The 15,727-nt window shown below is 41.4% G+C and overlaps 2 protein-coding genes across 3 annotated transcripts in view; one reads left to right on the plus strand and one right to left on the minus strand.

Moving 5' to 3' along the window:
* Positions 1-328: 328 nt before the first annotated feature.
* Positions 329-15,710, minus strand: MYOZ1 (myozenin 1). 2 transcript variants are annotated; one of them, XM_040564371.1, is made up of 6 exons: positions 15,504-15,706; positions 13,299-13,400; positions 11,593-11,774; positions 3,248-3,356; positions 1,735-1,894; positions 329-877 (listed from the first exon to the last, which is right to left on the minus strand). In XM_040564371.1, exons 2-6 carry the CDS (start codon positions 13,372-13,374, stop codon positions 646-648), a joined length of 759 nt encoding a protein of 252 aa, XP_040420305.1. In that variant the 5' UTR covers positions 13,375-13,400; positions 15,504-15,706; the 3' UTR covers positions 329-645. The 2 variants fall into 2 exon arrangements, with proteins under 2 accessions (XP_040420305.1, XP_040420306.1); XM_040564372.1 differs by lacking the exon at positions 13,299-13,400 and having other exon boundaries at positions 15,504-15,710.
* SEC24C (SEC24 homolog C, COPII coat complex component) overlaps positions 5,334-15,727 on the plus strand; it is an 87,242-nt gene continuing 76,848 nt past the window's right edge. Inside the window, exon 1 of the mRNA XM_040564357.1 lies at positions 5,334-5,350. The gene's annotated coding sequence lies outside the window, so the exon portion shown is untranslated. The remainder of the gene's footprint in view (positions 5,351-15,727) is intronic.

Genomic DNA, 15,727 nt, shown 5'->3' on the forward strand with positions numbered 1-15,727 from the left:
TGGAGAACTGGGGAATTTCAGGCGACGCTGAAATACTTTAATCTCTGTTACATTTACAGACCAACTTGCTACTTTATCTCTGATGATATTATGATTACCCCTATCATTTCCTTACAAAGTAATCACTCTTCATCAGTTTTGAGGTCTTTATCCAAGCCACCTTGATATATACCTGCCTATCTTATGACCATGCCCGTTAGTCCCATATCCTTATTCCCATGATAGCAGACTTGTTGTGAGACTGAATCTTTTGTTATTGCTAATCCCCAAATAGATACAGCAGTATTTTCAAGAGAAAAAAGTTTTTTTTTCATCTTCATGTTTTATTACTTGTTAATATATGACAAAACAAATTTATTATGAAGCAGACAGGAAGCATTTAGCATTGCTAAACAGAAAAACTGTTCCTAATTTTGCCCTTTTATGCCCTGGTGAATAAAAAGCTCCTTTCCCTCAAACTGTTTCTGATACAGATTAACATCACAGCAAAGATTAAGTTTAGAAGCTACCAGGAGCTTGTCAGGGTTAAGGGCAAAAGAAACGAAGGACTCACAGGACTAGATTTGCACTTTTCACCTCCTTACTATCAACTTGCAAATAGAAAGGGCTGAAAAGAAAAAACAGAAAGACTTTGGGGGCAGGGATTTACAGCTCTTCTGTTTCACCACTTCTCGGCACATTGACCTCAGTATGACACTCAGAGGACTCTCCTGAAGGCATCCAAGGTATTGGGGTTCTGTTGAAGGAGGGTCTGTTTCTGAAATTTTGATTATATAACATGATAGATTCCGGAAGCAGAGGGCAAATATCAAACTGAGGCACCTTGAAAGTCATCCGTTTGGCTGCTTTCTCATAACCCCCGTAAGGCATGGCGGTCCTGGCATAGGAGAACAAATGGAGTTAGCGCACAAAACGTAGGTAAACAACGAGACTTAGAAAATAAATTTATTGAGAATGTAAATTTTACAACTGCTGCAGTTAACTGGCCAACAAATCCTACCCAAATACATACATAACCATTGCCTATGTGCTAAAAAAGACTAAAAACAAACAAACAACAACAAAAAAAAAAACGAACAAATCCTCAATGCTCCTGTGTACTTCTTTAATCCCTGCTGCATCAATCTCTGTACAACTATACACCTTTCACACCTGTTGGTATCCCATACATGTTGGAGGCAAAGGCTGTGTTATTGCAGAATTGAGTGGGATTTAGTTTGTCCTGGGCACTGATGTCCTGAGGCTATGTAAGTAGGTGGCAAAATAGAAAGGCTAACAGAAAGTTGATGCTGCACTAGAAAATCTATCAAAGTTTTCAGTCTTATCAGAAGCAGCAGGAAGATCCTTATTCTTATGTCAAGTACTGGAGGTACTGATGGCTTCTGATGTTAAGTATTTTTCATGAACTCTTGAAATTTAAATGGTTGCAGTAGTAAGTAGTGACATGCCAAATCTCCCTGGTCAAATGTGGGGAGAAAGAAAGGGAAATAGGATTAAAGTTGTCTTATCCGGCTACATAGGTTTCCTGTCCATAAGGTGAATTCAAAGCTCTAGCTCTTAATGTGTCTTCTCTTTGTAGACCTCCAAGCTTTTCACCCACAGGAGATTGTAATAAGCAAAATGACATGAAACTAATACTTATTTACATTGCACAAGACAGGAGAGCTATATCCAGGGCTATTGTGGTTTTTCTTCATGCAAAGTAAATGGAATTCAATATCCCAGAACACTTACCTGTTAAAAGATTTGTAATGGGGGAAATCAGCTTTGGGACTGTAGGACAGTAAGTCAATGGTCAACTGACTTTTATCCTCAGGGCTAATACCCATTGCTCGTTCCCAGGGGGAGATGTAAGTTTTAAATATAGCGACTTTTTTGCCTCCTGACTTTCCATCTGTAAACAGAGGAAAGTAAAACACTCAAGTTAGATGACAGGTACTCCAAATATAACACCTTTCTATACTCTACTACTGAAACTGGGGGACCAGCTTTGTCTTTCTAGATCCTTTGTAACTCTTAGATCAAGTCCTAGAATGTATGGTTAGATTTCTCTTAAAAGAGACTGTTGTGGGCCACATCCATCATTATCCACAAAAGTAGAAGTACCACAGTCTAAGAGCCACTCATCCAGGAACTTGCATTAAAGCATATACTTGAAAGCTAGTTTTTCATTGTTCCCTCTGGTTGCTCAGGTAGAAACCTCTTCCCCTAAGAACAAATGTCTTAGGTACATCATCTCTTCTACTACCTTAGGGGAAATTTTTATGCAAGGCAAAATGCTAACTTCATTTCACAGATTTATATTTCATGGGGATATCCAGAAATATCAAAGCAGACTTTCATATAAAATGCACACTCTTCCAGAATGTAAATGAAAAACCTTGGATTTTACAAGTCACTCAAAGTCACTTACAGAAGCTGTTCACAGTTCCCAAGCAAATTTGCTTTTTGTTGTTAAAATGCCACAGGAACTGTTAAAATAACAATTTCACCTGCTGATTTTCATACAAGAGATTTGATTGCAGGGGCTTCTGGCCAAACTAAATGGAGGGTAAAATTACGCAAGGACTAAAATCAGTGAAAGATACTCTGCCTTGTAAAGATATTGCTTCAGTTCACTAGTGATGATCAGCAGATAACATTTAGAAATATTGCTGTTTCTTTCTTACTATTATCTACAAAGTGCTGTTCATTAAAATTAAAACTTTGATTTGAAATTAAGGTTGATATATGCACAACTGATGTGTCAGGTCAGACTACTGAGCTAAAGAGCTATGGCTACTGTCTCCAGTACTGGTCAGTATGAAACCCTTCAAAGGGAATGTAGAGCCCCCTATTATGTGTACTGCTGTCTCAACTTCAAATCAGGAGCTTCCCATCATTTCTTTTGTTCAGCCAAAGCAGGTATTTCTGCTTCTTGCTTATGAATGAGCAACACAGAAGCATGCAATCAAAATTGTCAAGCTAAAGGCAATTCAACTTTTCAGACTTCGCAATGCAATTTAATTTGGAAGAATTGAGATATTATTCAAATTCATTTACTGGTCCCTAAAATTAAGGCTGCCACAAGGGCCTGATAGCTTTATCTATTTCTTGCTATCTATTTCAGAGAGATACTTGCCTTTCTCAGTACCATCACCTCCTTCTCCACCACTTCCAGCTGATTTCCCTGCATGCTCCCCTTCGCCATCCCCAGGACCTCCTTTGCTTCCAGGCCTAGGAGGAACGGCGGAATACTGCTGCTTACCAGAGCCATGCTGCCCTGCCGTCACTCCTCCTACCATCCGCCCGTGGGCATAGCCATCAGCATCTTCCCCATAATGCCCGCCCGGTGGGATAAACTTCTGAAAGTGATCCTAGGGCAGGAAGAAAGAGAGTAGAGGTCCCTGTTACGGGGCATAGTCTGTTCACACTTACAGGCTTGGGTACTTCTGAGTCCCTGCGGTCTGACTAGCCTTGTCCTGATTACAAAACCAGTGGCATAACTTTGTGTGAGTTATTCCCGTTATTCAGTATAGGAGCACTTTCAGAACATCAGCAAAGGCAACTGAAGGAAGGACACCTTTTCATGGGCACCTCATAGTCATTTTATATGAACGGGGTGAGAAGAGGGGGTTCTGCGTACTGTACCCAGCAATGATCAGTATGAAATACAGGAGAAGGAAATGCATTATTTGCTACAGCAGCTGAAGGTCCAAGCACATTGGTCAAGCTGTGGGAAAGCAAGCTGGACAAGAAATAGAAAATGTTTTCTTGTGGGAGCTAAGTGTTAGAAGGCACCAGAACAACAGGATACCTGTGAAAACATACAAGCCTGCCAGGTAACTGCCAATAGGTCTGTTTTCCATACATATGAAGGTCTGCATAGAGAGAGGTATTTACACATTGAGATTTACACTAAAGAGATAGCAGCCTGGTTTATGTCTTTTCTGTTGGACTAGGGCATTGGCTATAGGTACACAAATGTAACAGAAATAAAGCTGAAGCTGACTGAATTTGTCTTTCCTCATGCAGCAATTCTGCTTGTGTAAATTCCTCTCAGGCAGTCTATGGGAAGTGCCAACCTCAGGGCTCCCAAAGGGTTAAGGCTTTCTCCGGGCTCTTACACCTAGTACAGTTCAGCAAAATCAAGCTTTCCAGGCTGTAAACAGGCTTCCAAGGCCAGCTGTTCAGTCGGCTAAAAATAGATGAGAAGTGAAAACCCCACAAGGCTCTAGGCAGAATTATCTAACCCTCTGCTCCTTGTGTCTCGAGCAACAGTGTCCAGGGTTTCACAGCAGGTCACCAGGCTGCAACCCAGGCAAGGAGCCAGCTGCAGGCTGAAGTGGCAGAGCTGGTGCCTCCAGGGCCTTTAGGGACTGCCTGTCCTTCTCCTAGCCTAAGGAATTCCCTTTTTAGGAACAGTGGAGATAATGTTTCCCTGAATGTCAAGAAGCACTGAGAAGGGAGAGGATTGTGAGCACAAAGCTTAAGCTGTACACAGGATCTAGCAGGGCAATCTGTTCAGTTATGCGTGGGAGCTATGTAACTGTAAAAAGGCAAACTGAAACAAGGATTTTGTTGTTGTTGTCGTGTAGGGGTCAGCATGAGGTTATTCTCAAAGCTTAATATATATGGAAGGTTAATGCTTCTACTGATTTGCTCAGTAATTTCAAAGCAGGGTTTGCATCTATTTTCCTTCAAGTTTCACCCATGCTATGTGCCATTCCTCAGAATTAAATACTTATTTCTTTTTTCTTCTGCTAACTTACATTCACTCTCACAGAAAAAAAATAAATAAAAATCACAAAGCATAAGCATAACATGAGCTACAGAAAAATGGGCTGGTTTGATCTTGTGTGCAATGGCAGTATTTGATGTGACCAGGAAGGGGCATCATTGTCATCTTGTGTTATTTTAAATTGCAATATTATCACTAAGCAGGAGTGAAGTTTTTCTGAAACACAAAGTGTGCCTCAGCAAAGCCACACTTAAATACTATTTAGATGCAAATGAAATCATTTTGCTGAGTCTTCAGCCTAGTTCATGATTCTTCATGGACCTACTGGATCTCTGTTCAGGAGACATCTCCATTCAGATAGGAAAGACCCATGGAACATGTGTTTTCCATGCAACACCCCAAGTCTACACACCTGCTAGAATAAAAGTCTTGTTTTCTTTACTTTTGGCTATCACAATGGATTATCTTAACTCAAATTTACATAGAAATCCTCTTTTTATATAACAGGAGGCAACAGCAAATTCATCTTTTTGAAATCTTGATCCTTGCTGGCTTCAAACAAGCTCACTCCAAGACAGCATTGCTCAGGAGCTGTGCCTCAAACAGGAGTCTTAATGCAGTCAAAGCTGGGTAAGTGCAGCTTTGTCTTTGGTATTTGCAGCATGCCTCTGGTCAGGGTGTTTGGAGTGAAGAGAGATTTTACTTGGGTGGAATGCATGGCTCATGCCATTGGTAACAAGCTGTGGAAGTTTACATATATGCATATTCACATCACAAAAGCGACTTCTCAGTTAGGGTTGACTGAGCCTGTTGGTGGAAGTCCCAGAAGAGAAGCCCAGGAGTGTCAACTGAGAAGGCTGATAACCCTCTCCACTTGGCCCAGGGGACAGATCACTGTCCCTCTGTGGTAAGGTCTGCCTTGTCTGTGTGTTTCTGGAGGAAGCGGACAGTATCAGTCATCTCTGGACATCTCAAAACCCACTCAAAGAAAAGAACAGTCGTGGCAAGTTCATCTAATACTGGCTTGCCTAAAAATTTTGGGCTCTTGTCTTTTAAGTTATCACTAGCAAGAGCCTGATCCTGCAGGCTGAGTGCCTGGATCAGATGAATTCTGAATTCTCTAGGGCTGCTCCATGTGTCTCATGAAAAACAGATGATGAAAGATGATCCAACTAATAGAGCTGAGATCTCTAAGTATCTCAAGGCCCTGACGTCACTGCAGGCAGTCCCCAGGAGGAGACACTGTGTGCTCCCCATCAGCTCCTCGCTGTGCCCTAAAGAGAATGATTGAGGCCACCAAATGTGTTTCTATTTCCGCCTCACTGATAAAGAGCTTCCCAAAGGCTTGATGCCTATGTGGTTACTAACACTTCTGAAGTTACCATGACCGCGTCCTCTCAGTAGCAGCCACTCAAACGTTCCTTAGTGGTGGGATGGGTGGTTTAAAATTCAGACACTTGAATATGAGAGTAGGGATGACTGCATAAGACTGCCTGCTGTTTTTATCAAAAATAAGGTAATGAGGTGCCCATCAGACTTTAATTTGGCATTGCACAACCTTAAACCTGTGATTCACTTTTTCAAAAAGTGTGAACATAAAAAGTAATCTCAACTGTTAAAGTATCTTAAGCTATTTTTTAATCACATTCCCCCAAGAGGCATAGTTTAGTTGGTTGAGCTGCTTTCTATTTCCAGCTCTACTTCTGACTCGCTGTTTAATCTTAGGCAAAGAATTTTTCATCTCTGTGCCTGAATTTACCCGTCTAAATAACGATAATTCTTACCTAATGCTACAGAAAATTATTTATATCTAGTTTATATATTTTGTATCATCCTTGTCACATTGTTGATGAAAGTAATCGTGTTTCTAAATTTCTGAATTTCACTCCAAAGTTTTCTCACAGTGCTCCAACAAATAGGTGGAGAAACAATGGCTCCTCCTCTCTGTCATTCTGCTTTTTCCACACCAGTCACTTCTTGAGCAAGAAGCCATCAGACTTCATGTTCATTCTTACATAGTTTGGGGTGTAGTTGGGACCTCTAGGTCTTCTGCACTAATTCAACTCCAACACAGCAAGGCTCATTTTATTAGATAGAAAAGTTACACCTCGACTGGCTCACTCCACTTAAGTCACAACATGGGAGGTCTCTCATATCTCAGCGTGTACTTATTCTGTAAGGTTTGTTCAAGAGATTTAATATTCCCTGCAGAACAGACTTCTAGAAACAGTGCTTTTCCTAATATTTTCTCCATAAGCCTACCTCCAGTGATTTTGTTTGGCTTTCTGATAAGTACATTCAGCGGCAAACTGTCATTGGTTCATGCTTGTACCTTAAACTGAGTATAATAACTCCATGATAACTTTTCTGTTCCTCCATCTAAGGATGGAGGATGCTTTCATTCACATACTGTATCATGTCTGGCTATTTAACATGTAAGATCTGTGATGCAGGTTGTTTGTGTACTTTTGTCTGCTGTGATGCACAACTTTTGGCGTTGTAACCTCAGCACTTCCATTTTCTACCTGCCACTTCTGCTTACTCCTCTGGGTTCTTGTTCAGCAGCAAAAAACATGCAGGGTAGCTCCTGCCATTATCCAGAAGAACAGGAATCCAATTCGTTAATCCTTTTTTACTTCCTATGTTTTGTGTCACATTGGGTATCTTAACTGATCTGAAGAGACCTCCTGACCTGAAGTCCAGCAGAAATTACCTACCAACATATTGCTCAGCTTGTTTTCATACAAGCATTGCCAAGATACGGCAACTGCCTCTGTTTAACTGGTGGGCTACTCTGAGAATGTATCAAGGTGGGTTTTTTGTTTGTGGTTGTTGATTTTTTTTTGATGTACTACTGCTGATAATTGCCTCCTCACATATTATGTTACCTTCGTAGTGCTTTAAATTTAAGATACGGTAGGTAAAGCAGACAGAAAAAAAGTACAGACAAATCAAGTCTTTCTGTAAGATGTTTGCTGCATGTAGCCCAAATCAGGCCACAGATTTTGACTATCAGAAAGACTATTTTTAAGGATCCTCATTAGAGGATAAACATCATACCAGCAACATCCAAAAAGAATAACTGTGGTTTTGTTTTCAAACAGTTTCTACCAATTGATAGCAGGAAGGTCTTAGACAGAGGTTCCCAAAGCACAAGTGGGATCTTGAGATGAATTATGGCAATAACAAGTGGAGCTGCAAGGCTAAGAAATGCAGTTTCACATGATGTTGATGTATTTGACAACAAATAAATTAGCGTTATGAAGTGGAATAAAGGCCTATGAACTGCTGATCTAATTTCTGAACAGTAAAGTGGGATTTAGGAGACCCAGAGGTAAGATGAGACCCTCTCTGTGATACTGGGTGATTCATTAATATACCCCATGTCTCAGTTTGACCTTTAAAAAATGGGTGTAGTAATTTTCTTCCTGCTGTGGTCGGTCAGATGCTACAGTAATGGAGCCACAGCTAGCTAGGATTTTGTAATGGTCTTTAGTCAGTAACAAACTGCATCTTGTAACTCCACAATGCGGTTGATAATGTCCTCAGAGGCACGGAGTGAATCACAGTTCCTTCAACATAGTAGCACAACATGGGGTAGGGAGAAGAAGTCCTTCTTTTAATTATTAGCCAGGGCCAGGCAGAGCCCAGATCATCCAGCATGGTACCAAACAAGTAGAACTTCACAAGAACTCTCCCTGTTTGACAAGATACCACTGTGCTGTAAGTGTCAGACTCAGTCCTCCCTAAAAACATCCCCTTGCACTGCATACTTGCAAGAGAAAAGGGACAATATTGAAAATTGCTACACAGTAGGTAGTGCATTTCGTTGTGCTCATGTTGGTAACGTTCAATTGTTTTGACTGGGAGTTTAGCTACAGTCTGCCTTTAACTGGATGCATTGGTCCACAGCAGTGATAAGAGAGGGAGTGGCAGGTTCTCACCTCTGCATGGGTCTGTCTGGCATTTATGCACATGCAATGCATATGTTTTCTCTGCTAGAAGTAAGGAGAGTGACCTGGTTGCCTGGTGTGGTTGTTTGGGTGGAGGAGAAGAAGGAAGTGGAGGAGGGAAGCAGGAGGGTGGATCAATGACACATGACTGCTGAGATCTTTTCCCATGTGTGGAAGGTTTATGGCTATAGCACAGGCTATTCTGGGACCCCTTATATGGTTTGGATTTATTTTTAATAACCTTTCTCTTTGTCCTGTTTTTATATTACATTACCTTGCTGTTAAACTTTTCCTGGGGGGAAGAAACAATCTGTACTCCATCCCAGCCCTTTCTTGCTCTGCTTTGTCCTCAGAACTTTTTCAGACAGTTAACAAATCCATGGTATAAAAACAAGAAACAAACCACCAGCTTTAAATCCCTTCACTGTCCCACAGCCTTGAAGGCACAAGGACTTCTTTGGGACAAGTAGCAAAGCACATAAAAATTAACTGAGAGGAGGAAGTGACTGGAAGAAGCAGTAGGAATTCTCTGCTCTGCCATTAGCTTCCTCTCACAGTTCCTTTTTGTTTAAGCCTTCTTTTCTGTATCATCCTTTGAGCAGAGCCATGAGCAAGGAAGGAAAGGAACAGAGAACTAATCAAAAATTGCAATCAAAAGGGCTTTTTGATAAAGTGATTGGGTACTAAGGTCAGGCATTGTCCTGATGGTTTGGAAGATAACAGTGAGGCCATAGATCTGCTGCCATTAGCTGCCTGTTAGCAACCAGTCCCTCTGAGGGGATTGCTTCCTTGCTGAGATCTCTCAGCTTTTATTCTTGCTGCTCTGGCTGCCAGCAAAGGTGCTAATTCATGCTAGCTGTGATGATGAGAACAGTTATCCACAGAAACAGTGGGTGCAGCCTGGCAGAGCCCTTGCTCAGAGCGCACAGGGCAACCAGCAAATGGTAACAATCATGTTTGTAATCCTGCTAAAATGGCCCTGAGTAAGGGCAGTACGGCAGACTGAAGTCTTCCTGCACTGACTGACAGAGATTCATTACCTGTACTATGAGCGTGGAGAAAAGAGAGCCCTGAAGGTGAGTCATGGAGGATTCTAAAGCAGAGTACCAGCTCCTCTTTGGAGCCTTTGCCATTGCTGTCATATAGCAAAGCCATGAAAAAAATCCTAGGCTTGCTAGGGTATTGTCTAACCCCCAAATACATTTCTCCACAGCAAAATGTCTTAACAGTATTGCTCAAAGTGCAGGAGAGAAGGGGTTTTCTTGCAGAAAAAATGTAGAGGTTCACTACAGAAAGGGTATGGAGTGAATGTCAGGTGTGGGTGAATAAACAGAATGAAATAGGAAAAACAGTGAACAGAGAAAGTGGTCATCTTCAGCCTTTGTAATCTAAGTCTTGGAGGGACCCAGTGTCTCTGTTAATACTTCAGTGCCTCTTTGTTTTTGCATATCCAGTTATTCATATTCAGGTTTGCATATCCAGTGAGCTCGTTTGTCACAACTCATTGACTTCGTATTTCTCTGACTGGACACCCCTAAGTGGCACCCTCACTTTTTTGGAAATTTGGACTTCAGCCTTTTTATTCCCTTACATTATTATTTTCTCATTCCTCCTGTGATCCTCACTGCAGTCTTCAGACTCTGACATATGAAGTTGGCCCTCATACATTTTAGGAGCTCTGAGATTGCTGAGTATTTATAAAAACAGCTTGCATTTCTCTAAGGTTTTCATTCAGAGAGTTCAAAGTTCAACACACCAGTCATTCTGACATTCCTTCTAGGAGAGAGCTGATTGAAGAGAGAAACTGCCTAAGGCACAAAGAGATGAAGAAACTGCATGAAGTCCAACAACACCAGATATGCTTGCTGTATCTCTGGTGTGTCACCCCTGATCTGCAATCTGACCTACTGTGACAATTTTAATGATTTCTTTTATTTCAGGCATCTTTCCACATCCTGCTTCCCAAATTGTCATTTTTATAAGTCAGCTACAAAGGTCTACTTGCTGCTTTTTAAAACATCAGAGAGCTAAAAAATAGTGTGTTTTCATTTGACAGAACATTATCTTCAGCTTGACTTTTATTATTTCGCTTGAGTTTCCCTGGACTGGAAAACAGATGCCATAAAGGGATAAAACGACACCAAATAAAGTTTAAAGAGCATCAGAAGATGAGATGCTGCATCACAATGTGTATGAACCTGAAATATTTTCTATTTGTTTTACTGAACTCCTGACAATCACATGAAAGGGAAGTTTCCATTTGTAAAAGTTTAAGTATCTTCAGAAGACCTTACTGAAGAAAGTTCAAAGGTTAACTAACAGAACTATCTCATGGGAAAGGGGAAAACAAGATGCCATATCTTATAGGGAGATACTCTAGAAAAAAAACAACCATAGATTCTAGCAAGTGTACTGCAGTATCATCTTAGAGCTTTCTGTCTGAATTTTCAGGTGCAGAGCTTCTTGCTGAAATGAGCAGAGGACTCTGCACAGTAGGAAGAATAGAAGTGTATCCTAGGCTAAAAATAAAACTGTACCCACTGGTGCTGAAGTCAGACCTGACTGGATCATTTCCATCTTGCAAAGAAAAATAAGGGAATGGGCAAAACAACAATTACTCCTGCCCTGTGCAGCTGTGAACACCTGCTGTACACACAGTCCTCCCTCTTCACTCAGTACTGGCTTTTCTCATGCTTTTGCGTGATACCAAAGTATTTGCCAAAGGAAATTAATGCTACTGCCAAAAGGAAATAAAATTTGTGTGTTCGTATATATATATATATATAACTTTTTTTCTGGACTCCTTTGCCAGTGGATCCCTCCCTTGCCCTTGCACATACATTCAGACAGAGAAGAGTTCAGGCACTTTCTATTCCTATTTCCCCTGGGTGTATAGAGCAGTTTTAATTTCCAACCTACCACAGAATTGTTGGTGAAGGCATCAGGGTTATTCTCATAAATGAACTTCTCCACCCTCAGCTGTCGTAATTTGAACATCTTGGATCCTTTGTTAGTGAGGAGAGAAAGCTCTTCTAGCATCACATCTCTGGGGATGCTGATCTTCTTCCCCAGGTTCAGCTTGGATACCTCTTGTGGCATGTCTACAAAACATATGAAATGGGACACTTTAGGAAGTACTTTAGTCCAGCTCTCTTGTCCATTGCTTCCCAGCATCAGGGACTTCAAAGTAGCCAAATTCTCTTCTAAATGAAGTTTTTAGGAAATAACCTATGCTTTTTTATTATTATTATTTTTACTGTGGATTGCAATCAAGACATAAAGGTGCATGCATTCCACATGTATCCCACATCTGAAGCATTTCAGTGCAGCAGAATTTATTAGTATTGCCTCAAAATGTGCCCCTGGCTTGTCCAGTTACTGTCCTATACTCCCCTCCTCTGGAGTGAAATGAGTGGCAGTCAGCTCTTCAGATAGTGCTGTCACACAATGAACAAAGACAACTCTGGCATGCTTTGGTTTAAACATTATCCTGTAACCATGGCAAGATTTAATGATGTTATATTATGTTTGTTTGTTTTAAGGTGAACTTTTGGAAGGTAAAGTGGTTGAACTTCTCTTCAAGACAATAGGCTGGTTACTGGATAAGTCCCTTTCCATATAATTTGGTACCACCAATTCTCTATCAGAGCAATGGATTCAAATATTTTCAATGTAAAAATCTTGCAGAAATGTGGTTAAAGCTTTTCATCCTGAAACAAGCAACTTTTCTACTTTTTTTATTGTGTGCGTGTCTGTATTAAGTAAGGATAAGACCACTTATCTGCCTTTACTTGTAATTTACAACAGAGAATAAATCTCCCTCCTTAAACTGGTATAAAATTGGTATAAGGCCATTAATTTTAATAGACATTCTTTGAAGAAATTATCTTTTTTTTTTTTTTTTTTTAGCAAGCCAATCGTATCTGACACTACTTCCTAGAGCAAAAGGAAATGCCCTTTAATGGAAAATTGGATTTTTACTTGCTCATTTACATGAATGCAGAATTAGGGATGAATAGAAAAATAAATACATGTACCCTAATAAAGAAGTTTCAGTAGTCCTTTTTGGGAGCTGAAGAAAGGGCCAGCGCTGAATTACTACTTTACAAAACCTCTGAAAACATTTCCCATGCTGTTAAAAGTAGAGAAGAATATCACTGTTAATTAAAAGTCACCCTACCCAATACACATGTATTCTGTAGAAAGAGAAGTGTCCCAAGTCATATTCTTCCTGCTGTGTTAACCCCACTGAGAGATTTTGACTTTTTCCACTAATGAGTGTTGGAATCAAAGGAATTCTCTCACAAAGAGGAAAAAGAAAATAGAGGCAAAGATTGCAAGAGAGAGATTAATGTAGAATATAACTAGGCACTGCAATATTGATGCCCAGAAGTGATCATATTCTCTTTCCATTCACGCTGATACAGTATATACAACACATTTAATAGAACATTACAGAATGCGATGTGGCTGAAGGCTGAGCTTTAGTAATATTTGCGACCTCCTGGTATGTTCAATGCATATCTTGCTGTAGGAGTTCAGTCAGATATGGTGTGAAATTTTGAAAGCTGAAATTTAGGTTGAAATCCAAACAATTCTCATGTGTGCAGTTTTGTATATCTTACCTTCGTGTGTCAGCTTCCCAATGAGTTTAGTGGACTTTTTCCTTTTAACAGGAGCAGGAGTCCCTGCAAGGGGCATTCCCACAAAGTGTTCTGTGCTTTGCTCTAAACACACAAGGAAATGGAGAATGAAACACTGGAAAGTTATCTCTTGCCTCTCTTTTAGTTGCCATCTACAGTTAAGAGACACCTGGTCTTTGTTTCACACACAGGTTCTTTTCTATCCCTTCCATGTGGAAGAGGTAGCAAATGGTATCATCCTATGCAAAATATCCTGGTGTTCTTTGGAGACATAGTATTATGACACAAAATATGACAACTGGTCACAGAAGAAGCATTGCCATCCAAAATACACATTATAATTGCAACATAGCAGTCTCCCAGCACCTGTGCGTGCCACAGTGGTACTCTGTTACCTTGTGCTGGAGTAAGTAAAGGTCAGTTTGAAAATTTGCTACCATAACATACTCTAATAGCATGCAGTTATCATTCAGTGGTGGTATATGTTTTTGTGTTAAGATGTTGAGTCTGTCCATGAGTTATCTGGGAGCATTTTGAATAACGTATTAGTTTGGTTTAGATGTTTAGATAGTTCTATTGAAATTAGAATATTTATTCGGAACCCCACCATACTGCAAGTCCTAAAAAAAAAAAGAAACCCTGTGTAATTCTAATTTGTTACAGAAGGGCTGAAGAAAGAAGGCACAGGCAAGCTTGTTGAAGGAAGAGTTGTTCACCCAAGTTGTCTGAAGTCACTTGCACCTGTATCTCATATACTGATCTTATCACATATCATTTTGGAGAGTGGGGGAGAGGAAGAGGGAGATTTCTTCCGGTACACTGTTTTCCATCTTTGTACCCAAATAGGATAAAAGATGTGAGCTTCAAAGTCAGGGAAAGTTAGGAGAAATCTCAGCAATTTCACTTCGGGCAGCTTTTCGCAGTCCCTCTGGGGTTTATCACACATAACATGAGTAGGGCCAAAGTCTTGCCTTCACTTTAGCACTGTCAGTGCCCAAACAGCAGCATATAGGGGGACAGATCCTCACCTAATACAGTGCAATGCAGATGAAAAAGAGCAAAGGTCCATTGGCTTCCTCAATAGAATACAGTAACTGATCATCTCCATCCTTGTGCCTCTTTGCATCTTTAGTTGCTTCACACTTCAGAACTGAATAGACTGAACTATGAGTTATATTTATGTAACTATGAGCACATATATATATATAAACTAGCAAGCAAACAACTAGCTCTGGGAGTTTGTGCACTGCCCTTGATGTGATCAAGACATTTTTATCTTCTGTGTATTTTGCAGTTTTATTCCACTGTTGCTCCTTTTGCAACATGATTTTCATGTGATGAGGTGATGATAACTGCTAAGGCAGCCCAGCCCCATCAAACCAGCTTCAATCACACTGGCAGATATTCTCTTGGATTATTTTTACTTTCTGATTTCCAAGCTTTTCTTTTTCCTGAGATGCTGCCTATGTAGTTCACATCGCAGACGAGCCCATCCTGGTGTATTCCCAAAGCAAGTGTAAGCAGGTGCAGTCATAAAGCATGCACTGCACATTCTCCTCGAGCAGACAGACATCTGCTTGGCTATTTAAAAGAAGCGGGCCCTGCTTGACAGGAAAGGGGCAATGCTGCCAGGAGGCAGGGGGGTTGGAAGGTTATGGCGCGTCTGATGGGTCACAAGACTGGCAAAACAGAGGGAAAACCATCTGCGTGCCCCAAATGTGGTCTCCTTGGGGCAAGACAGGAAGGGCTGGCACTGTTAGGGAGCCGTGCCCTTCCAGCACACCCGTTACCGAGGAGCAGTGACGGCAAGGCTGTCCCATTCTGCTGTCCTTCACCAATCCATCGGGACTGGGAAGTGGAAAACCTGCTCCATGGAACTGGTTTAACGTAAGGAAAAGGGCAAGTCTTCCGTATGGACAGGGCTGAGAGCCACACTGTGGCTCTTCCTGCTACTCTACCACAGGGGAGGCTGCTGAAGCCTCAGTCCCCAGCCTCCCCACTGTCCCATGCATAAAGCCAGGGCCACAATTATCCTTTTCTCCCCTGAGCCTTATCCCTCAGTGCAATTCCTCTGTCTTTCCCTGCATGAGTCTTTGCAGCAGTCATTCTTGGTTTTGTTTCAAAGTGACCTAGTTTTTACCCCCTCCAGCCCCTGCCCTAAACTATTTTGCTTCGAGGTCAACTCACCTCAGGCTTGCAGTGCCCCGCTCAGATCAGCTCATGCGCTTGCCCCACAGCTCGGCAAGGGGCTGCTTCCTCCCAGCCCGTCCTTGGGTGCTGCTGGGGAGGCTTGTCCGGCAGCCCCGCTTGCCCAGGGGGCCTGGGTGCAGGCAAGCTCTGCCCAGCACAAAGTGCTGATGCAGAGTGCTGTGAATTTGACTCCTGAAGTCTGCTTGCACAGGCATCCTGCG

Source organism: Cygnus olor, chromosome 7 (assembly GCF_009769625.2).
Source record: "Cygnus olor isolate bCygOlo1 chromosome 7, bCygOlo1.pri.v2, whole genome shotgun sequence".
NCBI lineage: Eukaryota > Metazoa > Chordata > Aves > Anseriformes > Anatidae > Cygnus > Cygnus olor.